General features: G+C 38.5%; 1 protein-coding gene across 2 annotated transcripts in view; it reads left to right on the forward strand.

Moving 5' to 3' along the window:
* Window positions 1-1,042: 1,042 nt before the first annotated feature.
* Window positions 1,043-14,814, forward strand: part of LOC115427525 (phospholipid phosphatase-related protein type 5-like) — a 68,125-nt gene continuing 54,353 nt past the window's right edge. The window contains exons 1-2 of one of the 2 annotated variants that reach the window (XM_030146111.1): window positions 1,043-1,569; window positions 5,747-5,857. In XM_030146111.1, the coding sequence (XP_030001971.1) occupies window positions 5,747-5,857 (111 nt within the window). In that variant the 5' untranslated portion in view covers window positions 1,043-1,569. The remainder of the gene's footprint in view (window positions 1,570-5,746; window positions 5,858-14,814) is intronic. The other variant, XM_030146119.1, reaches the window with a different exon arrangement.

Consider the following 14,814-nt stretch of genomic DNA (forward strand, 5'->3'; position numbering starts at 1 on the left):
CAGACATTGCATAGACTTGGCAAGTCTGTTTAATCTCCGCTCCAACTTATTTTGATATTTGCATTTACCCGAACAGTTCCACTGCATGATGTCTAAAAATTGTCAGGGTAGCTGTCTAGAGACAACATCAACTAAATTTTGATGTAACTCATAGGGTGGGAAGGATGGCCAAAACTGTTATCGCAACCGTTTTTTTGTTGTTGTGTTTTTTTAAGCCAGTCAGTCTTGTCTTTATGGCTGATTTTTACAACTGGGAGAAACTGGAGAAACTAGAATGTTAATGATGGTTTTAAGCTAATCTTTTAAGTCTAAACATGGCAGATCATTAACTGCCAATCAAAACATTTGCTCATATCAACACAGCTTGCTGGTAACAGGTCTTCTTCTTCTTATGCTGCCCTCTACTGGCCTGCGAAATGTGCACGTGTGGATACTGGGTGCAAGCATCTTTTACACTGATATTATTTGTAGAAAATTATGGTGTTGACAGTTGCATTTGTGGACTAATTTCCAACTGAGGATGCTAATTGGTTAATTTATGTACTATCTATCTACAAAGTCCTAAAACAGAAATCCTGGTAAAACAGAATACTTTAGTGTACTGGTGTAGTGTAGCACAGACTTGCACTTGAGAGCCTCATTGGACCTAAGTGTGTGAGGTGTCCCATTTTACACATGCCTTTTTCTGTTATTCTTGGACTTTCCATTTTTCTATAATTGCACACATGCACCCACTCAAACACACAGTTCTAGAGAAACACACACCTGTGCACTCACACTCTATATAGGCTACATTGACTGCCAGTATCAAAGTGGTTTCCTGGGGTACTAAAGTGCACAGTGTCTACCATTTTAGCCACAGAGCTGCCTCTGACACATATACAGTCCCTCCTTCTCTCTCTCTCTCTCTCTCTCTCTCTCTCTCTCTCTCTCTCTCATGCTGCCTCTTTTTTGCTCCAAGTCTGAGCTCCTGCTGTTTCATTCTCTTATTCCCTTCCCACTCTGTTTTTTCCTCCTCCTCCTCCTTGCCTTTTCTTCTCTCACACACATTCAGATGCATACATTCTCTCTCTCTCTCTCTCTCTCTCTCTCTCTCTCTCTCTCTCTCTCTCTCTCTTCTCTGTTCCCCTCTCTCATCTCTTTTCCTCTCCTCGTATCCACCAGCAACTGCGCTGAACAGCATCTCTCACCCTCACCAAGCCTGTGGATCCCTTCACTTGACTAATTATCCTTGAAGTGCTGCTGAAGATCATCATATTTAGCTTAGCGACCTAACGGCAGAGTGCAGACAGATATAGACCAGGCTGACTGGAGGCAGGGTGCCTGACAGTGGGCAAGCTCTCTATCTCTCCCTATTCACACTCAGTGCCGTGGGCTACGCACTGACAGATCGTCGGAAGTGAGGGGTGGTTTGCTTTGAAACATACAAGAAGGAAATAGAGAGAGGAACACATTTGAGACCACAGCGAAACCACAGGATGGAAGTCTGCTGTGAGACTAAATCCTCCTAAAGACAAAGACTTACAGGACACACAGTGGTCACTGTGCAGCAACATTCAGAGATTTAAGGTGAGAGTTTTTCAAAGCAGTTACTGCCCTGCTTTCACTGCTTTTTGGGGGGGACAAAGTGCGTTAGTGTGTGAATGTGTGTGTGATTGTGCATCTCTATGACCCACATTGTTGAACCTGAGGATGCAGCACAGCAGGAATTCCTTGCATTCTCTCTCTCTCTTTCTCTCTCTCTCTCTCTCTCTCTCATACACACACACACGCACACATACAAGCATCCAGTGTGTGGCACCACTTGTTGGCTTGAAATCCAAGTTGCTATGTAATGAGTGCTGTGATAATGGTCACTTGTGTGCACACGCCTGAGTGAAAATGTGCATGTATGTACACTGATGTATGTATGTGAGAATGACTGTGTACACCTGTGTGTGTTTGTGTGCCAGTGAGATAGTGAGTGGGTCTTTTATTTCTGTGGTGCCAGCGCGAGGCTTAAGGATTCACATCATAGTGAACGACATGGACAGCAACACAAGAGACAATCCGTCACACCAGCCTAATGCCTCACTGCTTCTCACTGCTCGCAGAGATGGGACCATAAAGGGAGACCCACACACTGTATATACAGCAGACAACCTCCTGGATGGGAATGTATTTATGAATCTCTTTCATCTGATGACATAACTTGCATAACGGTCTTCTTCATACTGATAAATGCTTCTATGTCTCAAATTGTAATACTTCATGCTGTTACTTGGCTGTAGTAGAACAGGGTACTTATATTTGACTGGTGGGGGTGAGTGGAAGAGCGTCTCCCGTGAGACAGCAGTGTAAGGGTGAAAACAAGTATATGAACCCCAGCATGAATAATTAATGCATCTAAAATGCACATGTGCAGTGTGCTGCATATGTGTGTATTCATACAGCACTGTGATGAAATCCACTCAAATGTGAATTTTCCAGTTCACAGTGTTCTCAATGTGTGTTATACAGACACACTTTGAACCAAGAATAGAAATTTGTGACTATATTCAAGTCTCATGTGAGTCTGTAAATAGCAGAATATGATGATAAATCCATGTTGTGGAACACACACTGTCAGCAGGGACACAAGTGCAAGATAATTGAAGTTCAAGTTGGTGGACTTTTGATGACACCTAGGGAGATTTAGCAAAAAGGATGCTTTCTAATCCTTAAATCCTATGCATTAAACTAATGGGACCATTATTATGTCTTTCAAATACAGTCAGCTGCAATTTATATGTGTATATTGAGCACCATTCTTTGAGTCTTAGCTTTTCGGTGTTAGGGAATATCAGAATTCGTGATACCATGTGACCATATGATCTAATACAAATTGAGAAAAGCATACGAGAAAATTCAGGATTCTAGGAGTATTGTAGTTGTTCGTTATTAAAAGTGAAGTAAGCGATTCAAATCCATTGCAGATTTTGTCAGAGTCAGTTCATCCCTCCTCATTCTCTACTAGTTATTTGTTCTGTGTGTGCAGTGAAAAAAACATTTGGTTATTGTGCACATCTTTATCCCTGAAATGGGAAAAAAAAAAAAAAAATAGTCTGAAGTAATCAAGGCAACACTGTCCTTGGCTGTTAATACCAGACAGTCAGCAACAGAGGGCATCCATGCTCATGAACAGGATGGAAGGAATTAGGATTTGGGGGAAGGAGCCTCAGAAGGAACACTGAAAACCAGGATGGATCTTGGAAATTGGCTTCTATACTTTAAATGCATATGTTATGGTTTTGAACACAGATAACATGGGGATATTCACAAGGAATCTTTTCCCTTTCTCTTCAAATTGAACTAAATGTATCCTAAATGACATGATGAAATGGTGTATGGTATTGTAAGTAAGTGACAGGATTGTGTCGATGTCAGGTTCAGTTTTGGTTCCCGTGTATCTTTGAGACAATATTAATGTTTTGTTTTGTGGTTTGATGATCACTGATCAGGTGCATTGTAAAGCTGTGGATGCATTCCAACTCTGTGAAACTGCTTCCTCCCCTCTCACCCATAATGACCATTGATTAGAGAAAGGGCTGACAAGGCAGCAGAGATTTGCCCTCAGCCATAAAGTCAGGGAGATAATTGTTGTCAATGAGACGAGGCAATGTGCTCAATATCTGACACGGGAACAATTGATGTTTGAATGATTAATATTGCGCTAGATTCTGAGAGATTGCTGCCTCTTGTTTGATTAAATCATGAAGTTCTGATGTTTAAACCCAAATCTGAACTCAAACCTAACATGTCATGTAGAGTAGCAAATACTAAAGAGTCTCAAAACGTGCTCTTCAGAAAAGCCATAGTTCTCCTTAACGCTTAACTTTCCAAATCATCCCTTCCCTTTGTTTCCACCTGTGTATGCCAACTTTGGCTGTTTTTTTTTTTTCTTCTACCTGTATTCCCCAAGTTGTGATCATTCCCCACTGCTGAGTGTGCTGCCTTTCACCCCACCCTCAGTACTTCTGAAGCGTCTTGAACGTCTGCATCAGGACTTTGTCTCTCTCTTATCTCTTTCTGTCAGGCTTTTGTTTTTGATCATCGCTCCTCTGTTTCCACTCTACTTCTCCTCCTTTCAACCTCATTTCCCCCCAAGTTCTTTTGATTGCATACCCACGCTGGTGTGTGTGTGTGTGTGTGTGTGTACCTGAGAGTGCATTTTTAATTTATCATGCAGATATATCTTTGTGGGCACTGCTGCACATAGGTGTGTTAGTTTGTGTGAATATGTTAAAGTGTAGGGGTGTTTGCATAAAAATAGATTTTTTTTTTTTTTTTTTTTTACTGGTGATACAAGATAAAAGGGATCTCTCTTTGTGCTCAGATTTGATTACTATCACAATTGACAGTGTGATGCACAGGGACTATATGCAGCACTGAAGGTGCCTGGTTTATTAATGGGCCGAGGACACATTTTGAGCTTGAGATAAATACACTTTGAGCAGGTGACTGTAGCAAGTGTAGAGGATACTTACTGTAGATGGAGATGCTATGGTTTTAGATGCACAGTCTTTGTTTCTTACTGTGAATTTTTGAGCGGTGCCACATCTGTGAATCAGAGAGAAACATATTGTTGAGCTGGTCTATTGAGAGTGAATGAAGCTTTGCATTGTCTCTCAAATAGGGAAAATAAATCTGACTGCAAGACAGTGTGCACATAATGGATGTTTCCAGAAACCTGATGTTTTTTAATCTTCACTGCTTAAGTTATTTTCAGAAAATGTGTTTCCGTGCGACACTCGTGTATGAAATGTGGTAAATATTGATTAACTGATTGTTTATTATATTTTGAAACTAACATTAACACCAAAACAACAAAAATGTATATAAAAAGAAAAGAAAACATATCTGAAAAGGACTGGGATGAAGTTTAACTCATATATTACCACTCCCTTACCCCATGTCAGATCTCATAAGTAACTCAACAAATCCTACACATCAGACTAAATTCTGATGAAGCACAAAACACAAAATGCTATACATATCAAAAATAGACTCTGTCCCTTTCGCAACAGTGTTACAAATCAAAATAAACTCTGTCCCTTTTGTAATAGTAATACACATATCACAAATAAACACTAAATATTAGATAACTGAATAACATGAAATAGATAAGAGTCATGTTTAATAAGGCAAAATTTTATATATATATATATATATATATTGGACTGAGCAGGGGTCGAGAATTCCGGTCTCCAGTGTTAAATCAATTGCACTACTTGCACTTAATTTTGACACTTACATTTGAAGTGGTCAATACAAATGCAATTCCTGCACACAGCTCTGTCACAGTGCTTCTCTGGTGTTGAAATTTAACAGTGAAATACATCCACCTGACCATCTTTCTCTGTCAATATTTTTTTTTCAGAGAATGGCACAATTTAACACAAATATCCAATACATTTTAAATTTGTTCAGTCCTTTCTGCTAGCCTCTTTGTTGTGACTTTATAGTATGAAAAGCAGAACCAAAGATTTACTCTAAGCCAGGCAATGAATATAAATAGACCACTATTTACACTGCTGCATTGCCAGGGACTCAGAGCGCTGTTGATAATAGTCACAAAATTGAAGTTGGATGTAAATTAGGTAAGTAAATTGAATCAGGTCAAGTTCAATGTTCATGATTTTAACTTTTTTTTCTCCCCACTGCAGTGACTCTGTGTTCAGTATATCTAAATCTGACTGAAGCTTCACAATGTTCTCTGACCCCACAGATGATTGATAGTCGGCTGTCAGCGCAGAGGAGGGCGATGAGGAACCTCCCTGCAGACACAGGCCAGCAAAAAAACAGCAAATACATCGTGCCCTGCTTTCTCTTTGTGGAGGTAAGGTTTTTCTTCATGTTAGAAGGAAATATTATTCAGCACTCTGGAGCTTGTTGCACTCCTCAGGCTTGAGTCACATTGGGTAATTTGAGCCTGATCTGACCTGAACACTGAAAGTCATACTGACAGTGATGTTACTCCTTACTTTTAGTAGTTATGACCCCTTAGAAAATGGTCTATATTTGGCCTAACCTGAATATAAGTCTTAAAAATGTCTCATATTTAGTGTGCAGTTTGCATTCAACAGGTATCTTTTTTTTTTTTTTTTTTACAGTTTTGTAGAAGTGAAAAGGTATCTGACTGTACCCTTCAGGTCATGGATGTGTTATAAACCTTAGGGAAGTTACAGTCACACAGAGAAGCCTGATGGACAAATGAACATTTTCACTCTTCTGCCTGCCAATATTCTGTCTTTTGCTGCAGCTTCATTTTCACATCACTCTCTTCTATCTTTCCACATGTTTCTCATGGCAGATTAACAACAATGAGTGTCATTTGAGAAATTGCATAAATTAGCAGGCTCTGTTTTCATTTCACTGAATCCCAAAAGAAGTGATTGATTTGATTAGTGTCACAATTGCATAATTACTCCGAGTCCATGAATCACTTAGTGATAACATTCAGCAGGATGGTGAGAGGATCTATTACGGCAACAAAGGCCTTCTCCAGTGACCTGACTACTTATAAGCTCCTCGATTCCTTTCCTTCACTCCTGCGCTCTTCCCATGACTTCTTCTTGTCTCCTTGTAATCCCTAAATGACCTGGTGGAGTGTTCATGGCCTCAGCTGCATTTCCTAATTAATTGGCCTAATTAAGAACGGAAACCCAATTATTCTGTGCAACCGCTAACTCGCTCCAAGCCTGCAGGTCCTCTGAGCTACAGTACATGGTAGCTGAATGAGCTGAATTTGCCGCTCTTAGCAATAAAACACATCTTTGCTTTTGTATTCAGCTAAAAAATATGATGTAGCATTTTGCATATGGGTGAACAAATTAAAGTTTAATGTTGGTGAAAATTACCAAGTTGTATAGTGCCATAGAAACTAAAGTGAATAAGTCAAATGTTCACATTTTGCACCAGTAGATACCACCTACAGGCATAGATACGGACATTTCAAGTTGTACTTGACAGCTACTTGACTTGTCTTGACATCAAACTTAAGTAAATACATGTCCGTTGTATTCAAGGTTAACATTTTCCCCTCCAAACTTTCCTAAAACCATCTTTAGTAAAGCAGCACATTTCCTTGGCGCACCTGCAGAAGCATCAGTCATTTCTAGTGAGTCACCAGGAGGATTTCAGGAAGCCTTGTTTTTCGTATGTTATTGTACTCATTCACTCATTCATAGCATCCTCTTGAGATTAAACTATAGCTTTTTATCTGTTCTTTGTGCCGCATCCAACACATGAACCTTACATTCTTTTGGCTAAACAGTATCTTTCAACATGTATCTCCTCGTGGCACAAATATCCCAAATCCCTGCAGGTTTGCGTACAGTTTTAGCCTGCTTTTATTTTGTTTCATTGTACTTTGGTATTGGCTCATCTTCGGCATCCTCTTGAGGACTTGTTATAATGATTTTCCAGCTTTCTAATTTTCATAGTGCATCTATAGTATCCCAAGGCTTAAATCTGTCAGTGGTGTTCCTCCCCTCCTCTTGTATTCTTTTTGACGGTCTCTAGAGTTCTGCCCAGTCAGATTCTCCTCATCACTCCTCTCCAGCGCTCATTCCCTTGAGTAATTACATCTTTTGCACCATGTATTTCTACATTATTCTCCTTTACTTGTAAAACTCCATCTCCTCCTCCTCCCACTCAAAAGCATGTCTGCTGTCACAACGACCTCCATTCTCCCCCATCTCTCATCAGTGCTTCTCTCCAGCGTCACATCTCCTCATGGGTCTCCATCATTCCTTCCTCTCTAATTTGGCTTTTTTTGCTGTCTCTGTTCACCCTGTTTTTCTTCTTTTTATGCCCAGCATGCCCTCTGTCGACTTTGTCCTTGTGTCAACAGTGTCTGCCTTTTGCTGGTTTTTCCCCCTAACTCACCTCTTCTCCAGGGTTGTGTCTACTGTCTTCACTTGCTCCTGCAGAGCCACAGATGGGGTGAGATAAGCATGATTTAATTTTAATCAGAGCATATGCACCTGGATGGATTGGTGCACATTAGAGCCATTTAATAAAGAGCATTTCTAAATGCGATTCCCACTTTTGCTGTGTTCATAGTGAAGCAGCTCGCTGTAGCATAGCTCCCCCCGAAGGGCACTCACTCCTTTGTTGTTACATTAGCATCTCATTATCCATTTCTTTTCAATTCAAATGCCCAGTCTTATTTCTCTTCCTCTCTGGTGATGCTGATGCTGAAGCTGTCTCCTCTTGCCTCTTTTTCTATCAGTCTCACACTCGATCTTGCAGTTTCCTCCTCTTTATCATTCCATCTGTGTTATGATGGCCCCTTTTCCCTCTTTCTCAGTCATTCCCACTGTCATTTCAGGATTCTGTTTTTTTATTTTTTATCTCAAAGCATATTTTCTATCTGTAACTTTGATAACTGTTTCTATTTTTCTCCTCTCTCCATGTTTCCTAAATCTCATATCTTCCTCCTATTCCACTGGTTTTTATAGTCATCATTTCTGATTTCCACCCCTCTAGTTTTAAATCTGTGAACTGGCCTTATCAATCTCCTTTACAAATGAGGAAGATTTCACACAATTTCACTTCTGGAAAACAACCAAATCAAAAGCAGATAGGTCCTCTCTCACTGTGTTTCTGCTGCTCCCTCCATGCTGCTGCTGCTGTCATACTGCAAAGCCACACAAGAGACTGGTCTGGGCACTAACAGAGGCACAGCTTCAAAGCATCCTCCTAAAAAAGTCATTTTGATATAACAGATTCCTGACTTGCCTTAGACACTAGTGGGAGGGAGGAGTTTTGTGAGTTGGTAGGATCTAGGCCAAGTGAGCCTACTGTGAAAATCTGTGCTAAAGCAGTTACAAAGTACTCACAGTGACTACACTAGGTTTTTTGAGAGGATCTCTCAGAGTATACACCTCACTGCCCAAGAGTAGCAGTGATATGAGTTGTATTAGTAGCAAGACGTGATAATGCTGCTAACTGTTTAGCAAAAATTGTTGCAAATTCATGGCACCCAGCCTTTGCAATGTGTATCCTGGCTTTTCAGCTTTGCTGTTCAGCTCCTACTGACAGCTCAGAGTGGCTTAGCTTCCTCGTCTCCGCTCCTTCCTCACACCTCGCTAGTTGTGCTCTTCTGTGATACCACAAGGTTTGTAAAATAAACAGACTTCCAAGCATTGGACCATGTAATATTTAAGATCTATGACGTTTTTTTTTTTTTTTTTTTTTTGTCTCAGATGATTCTTTCAAGGTGTTGGGGTCAGTCTACTTGCATTTCCCAAGTCCTGTCCTCTTGGCCTCCTTTGTACAGTCAAGACTTTTTGTCATCATGTAAAGTTATGATTCATAGGTTCCCTTTTCCAAATGGTTACAGACAACCTTCTGCTTTATTTTTTTAATCTGTTGTACTGTCAGTCTCCTCAGTGCTTTGTTGTGTTGCCAAATGCTTCAGCTTCAGGAAATAGTTACCTTGCTTGCTGACAGGATATGTGTTGCTGTGTCTACATGCAGATGACCAATGGTATTTTAGCAGCTTTTGTTTTTGTAGAGAAGGCAGAGTTTTCTCCTGTAATGAATAACTCCCTAAATGCATCAAGCCTCACAGTTTGCTACAACAAAGTGTCTTCTTTTCTTTATGTGCTTTTACTTCATCCATATTCCCTGCTGGGTTAACACTGCCTCAGTACATTTTCTACCTCCAGGCATTGCATTTGTTATGTCTGTTTATGTTTTTCTGAAGATGTTTTGTTCTGCACAGATTTAGTTGTGCCAAGACCAAGACCCCCAACAATGTTTTAAGAACAGTTTGTACATATCTAAACACTGAATATACTTATAGAACATGCCAGTATCTCCTTTTATTCAGTTTGATTCAAAACAAAAAATCCTTTCAGTACAAAATAATCTCCTCTGCTCAATTTAACTCCAAATTTTGCATAGTGCATTTTTATGTAGAGGCATCTCAGCCATCCTTTAAGCTATTTCTTAATATAACTAATGGCAATCTTTAACTTTTCTTGAACCTCTCTATGGGTAATTAACACACCATGAACACATCTTATTACCACATTAGAGAAACTCTGCTACTCTGAGAAAAATAATTTAGAGTTCATCACTTTGCTGAACTCATTGCATTGTGATAAAATCCCATTGATCCACAAGTGTTACTTTTAATGCTCATTTAAAACACTGCTAACACTGGTTTCCTTGTGTGTCCCCTCCCCCTTCAACACATGTGCACACAGACATTCATATGCAGAAACACACGTGCGCACACACACACACACACACACACACACACACACACACACACACACAGCATCACAAAGACTCAGTAGCAGTTCATTGCCACATTATTCTCTTGCTAGTTTTCCCTCATTATTTCTCAGACTCCATGAATAGCACCTGCCCGCCTGTCTGCTGCACTGGGATTTCGCAGCACTCTGGGAGGATGTTTGAAACACTTGCTAGCTGGCGGCTTGCCACCTGTTATCACTTTAGGCGGGTAGGAGAGACCCTGTATATTATGATATAATGTGGGCTTGTAGAATATAGGATAAAATAGCCCACATAGGGGGCTGCATTAGGGCTACATGATCTTCTGCTGTAGGCTGAAATATTCCTGAAAAATAATCCTTTTCTTCTTTTTAGGTTCTGTATTAGTTGTTTGTGGTTGTGTGATTCAGAAATACAGACTGAATCTGATTGCAATTCATATTGCATGTTTCTTCAGATGAAGTCAGCCTTAATTGTATCTGAAGACTGTTTGCAAAACATATTTACAATTTATGACTTATGAAACCAGAGTTGTCATTGCGCCTTCTGTTTGAAGTGGATCACAGCTGCAACTAATGATAACATTATTGCATAACATGTATATAGCCTATAGTATTCTATTACTTCTATTATTATTGTCATTTTTTATATTGTTTGTCTTTTACAGTATTGTTATACATGCACAATTTTTCTTGCATTTATTGTGTTGCTGCCTTGATTATTGTGGGAACAATAAAGTCTAATCTAATCTAATCTAATCTAATCTAATCTAATCTAATCTAACATCATTACCAGGTTATCTGATATTGGAAAAATATATGTTATCTTCATTGAGGTCTGTGAATCTACTTAGACAGACCTCTCAATGTGTGTGTTTTATAGTAAATTATAGAGATCATACGATTTCCATAGACACAATTATATTTTTTTGCCAGACTTTTCAATACATTAAAGGGACTGTTTAAGTAAATCATGAGGATAACATATATTTGCCCAAAATCGGATTATTTTGATATGTAAGCCATATATATATATATATATATATATATATATATATATATATATATATATATATATACATATATATATATATATATATATATATATATATATATATATATATATATATATATATATATATATATATACACATACAGGGTGTCCCACAAGTCTCCAGACATAGGAGACATAATACATTCCATACATATATGGTTCTAACATGTATTTCTTTATATTTCTTCTTTATAGTTCTTCAGCAGACATGCACTGAAGTGTGTTCCCGACAAAATGGCAGTCATATAGAGCATATTATATAAATAAAAATGGTTTATGTCAAGAAACGTTTATTTTTCCTATGTATGGAGACTTATGGGGCATCCTGTATAAGAAATTGTGCCCATACTTTCCATCAGCCCATGATAATGTAAGTCCCTGTATAACATTTTCTTAATCAGCAGTGCAAAATCTAAAAATACTTGCTGCTGTATTCTCAGATATGAGTAAAATGTGTAATCGATTATATTTTTGTGGTTCTAAAGAGGATGCAATCATCTTTGCGCATAAATAAATGAAAAACATTAAGTAAAATCAATTAAAAAATACATCTGCCTTGGAAACTGGTGGGTGTTTTTGAGGTTCACAGGCAGTGTTCCTCCTTGGGATACATACTTGCTGTCTTTTTTTAGATTAAAGAAGACAGTTGTTTAAAAATACATGAGTAAATATGAGTTAAAGCAGAGAGCTTTGGAGTAAACCCTGTAATTGCACTGTAGGGTGTTATCCAGGGAGCATGTTTGTATTTGAGCCTGCATCTGCTTTTATTCCTCCTTGTTTGTAGGATGCGGGGGCATATGTGCTTGAGGACTGGGGATTTTGAAGAATGATGTGATTGTTTTTTGGTGTATGGCAGCGTACATTTAAATGTGCTATTCATGGATGTGCAGTGCAGCCGTAGTCCACTTGTTCGAGGAAGCTCCACATGTATTTATCTGCTATAAAGAAACAGAGAAGAGACAAGAGGGGGAAATTCAGTCAGAGAGTGGAGTAGATATAGTGGATACAGAGAAACAAAATGTGTGTGAATGTAACTGTACAAGCACTTTAGACAGTGAAGATGACTTAGAGACATGGAAGGAAATAAGGCATGGTGTTGCAGAGAGAGTGGGTTTAAAAAATGATTGAGGAAAGATGCTTTTTATAGATAAAAGAAGAAAATAGATGAGGTTAAGATAAACAACGGATGACGATAAAATACACCCAGTAATCAGCCATACAGTACAAAAAGAGGTGGGAGCGGAAAGAAAGGGGGAAGGCGATGGGAGACGGGGGGTGGTGGTGTAGATGAATGCCTGCTTTGATCCTCTTCCTTTCCCTTGTTCCTCTTTCTGTTTTACCTTTCGCTCCAGTTTACCCTCTTTCAGGCTCTCATATATCCTCATTTACTCCCTTTCACCTCCTCTCCCCTGTTGTTTTCTCTTCTCTTAGCTGATTTTATTTTATTTTTTATTTTATTCTATTCAGCTTTATTTCCCAGTGGTAGGCTGAGCTTTGCCCTGGTGCATTCTGTAATATACTAATGTCTCATTAACTGTTTTATCTCTTTGTTTATCCTCCTTCTCTTCCCCTCTGGTTTTCCCAGCGCTCTAGTTAAGTCTCTACCCCTTTGGCTTGTCCACTGTTTTCAGTCAGCTCATCTATCATGCTCTTGTCTTGCTCAATGTGCTGCAGTACAATGTATGTACACCAGGCGGCAGTAAAGCCCATTCATTTGTTTGTTATGTTGCTTCTTTGCTTTGTCCTTATGAGTATTTTGGCATCTTGCTCTTACTTGTGATTTATACACATGAGATCTGTAAGTATTTGAGGATTGGTACATGTAGGACTTTGTAGAATCTATTGCTGTGGATTTTATTAATTATCTGCTTAAAACTTGAGAGATAAAACCTCAGCTAACCTCTTCTTTGTTAAATAATTAACAGCAGAAATGGCGTGTTCCAGTGATTATATGAGCACATTAAGAAACCAGAGGAGAGGCACTGCAGTCTCATCACTGGTAACTTATATTATCATTTTGTTCTGAACACTGTTAATAGTAAAAGTGAAGACCTATAATACCAGTTGGACACTAAATGTGTTGGTTAGAGATGAAAAGGTGTTAACTGTTCTGAAAGTACAACATATTAATGAAGATGTTTACTACATGTTAGTACAAATTTATCCAAAGTGTGGTTTGTAATAACTCTAAAACATCTATACAATGCTGACCAACATATTATGCAGTCATATTGCATAATAATTAACAAATAGAAATCATGCTACATCTTTTTTCTGCTTGATATAAGTTAAGGTAAGCATCATTCATACACAGGGTGATTCCAAGTGCTTTACAAAGGCATGGAAATAGATTAAGTCAAGGAAAATTACATTAAAATCATAGTATTAAGACAAAATAGATCAGAAACTAGGACAATAAAATAGCATTTAAAGATAAAAGACATTAAAATCATTGAAAAAAGAACAAGGTAGGTGCATTAAGAAAATAAGGATGAGGATGAGACTCATACTTCTCCAACTAATATCCATGAGACGACTGTAGATAGAGCATTATTTACTTTGATTTAAAATTCTTTGGATGAGTTTCTTGCACAAGCTCAACCATTCTTAATTAGTTTATCAACCATCTTTGTTGATACTGCCTTCATGGTGTATTAAACTACCTCATTTTCTTCCAAAATAATCACTTTTATAGAGTTGTCACAGCACTCAGCTCTTTTTGGGTGGCCATGGCTCTGGAGGTAGACCGGGTCGTCCTCATGTACGAATGTGTATCGATTAGGGCTGTCAAAATAAACGTGTTAACACAGATTAATTCATCATTATGATTAATCTGATTACAAATTTTAACGCAATTAATCCATCTGTAGCACAGAATGACTCTGAATATCTGTGCCAACGCATTTGGGACAGTTTGTCCAAGTAGAGTTAGCATTGCACATGCACAAATGGGCAGTTGATCCGGTAGTGACAGGCAGCAGAACCAACCCGTAAAGATGGAAGATGCTAAACAGCACGTTGGCCTTCTGGATGGGAAACAGTTGTTTCAAGTTGTTTTGTTGAAACTACTGAAGGTGTCGAATAAACACATTAAGTGCATATATATTCCCTTCTTTCTTGAGCCTGTCTGCTCATGCAAAATGAAAAACAATTAATGTATATTAAAAATAAATGATATTTAATCAACCTTCAACAATCAAGCCTTGTGATTAATCTGATTAAAAAGGTTTATCCTTTGACCGCACTAGTATGAATGTTTGGTGGTGGTCAGAGGGGCCGTTTGGCGCGTATTGGCAGCCATCCCAAGTTTGCCCCAGAGCAGCTGTGGCTACAAACGTAGTTTACCACCCCCAGAGTGTGAACGTTAGAGCGAATGAATAATGGATCAGTAATGTAAAATGCTTTGGGTGCCTTGAAAAGCGCTATAGAAATTTAATCCATTATTATTATTATTATTATTATTATTATTATTATTATTATTATTATTATTAT

This window comes from Sphaeramia orbicularis, chromosome 1, assembly GCF_902148855.1.
Source record: "Sphaeramia orbicularis chromosome 1, fSphaOr1.1, whole genome shotgun sequence".
Lineage (NCBI taxonomy): Eukaryota > Metazoa > Chordata > Actinopteri > Kurtiformes > Apogonidae > Sphaeramia > Sphaeramia orbicularis.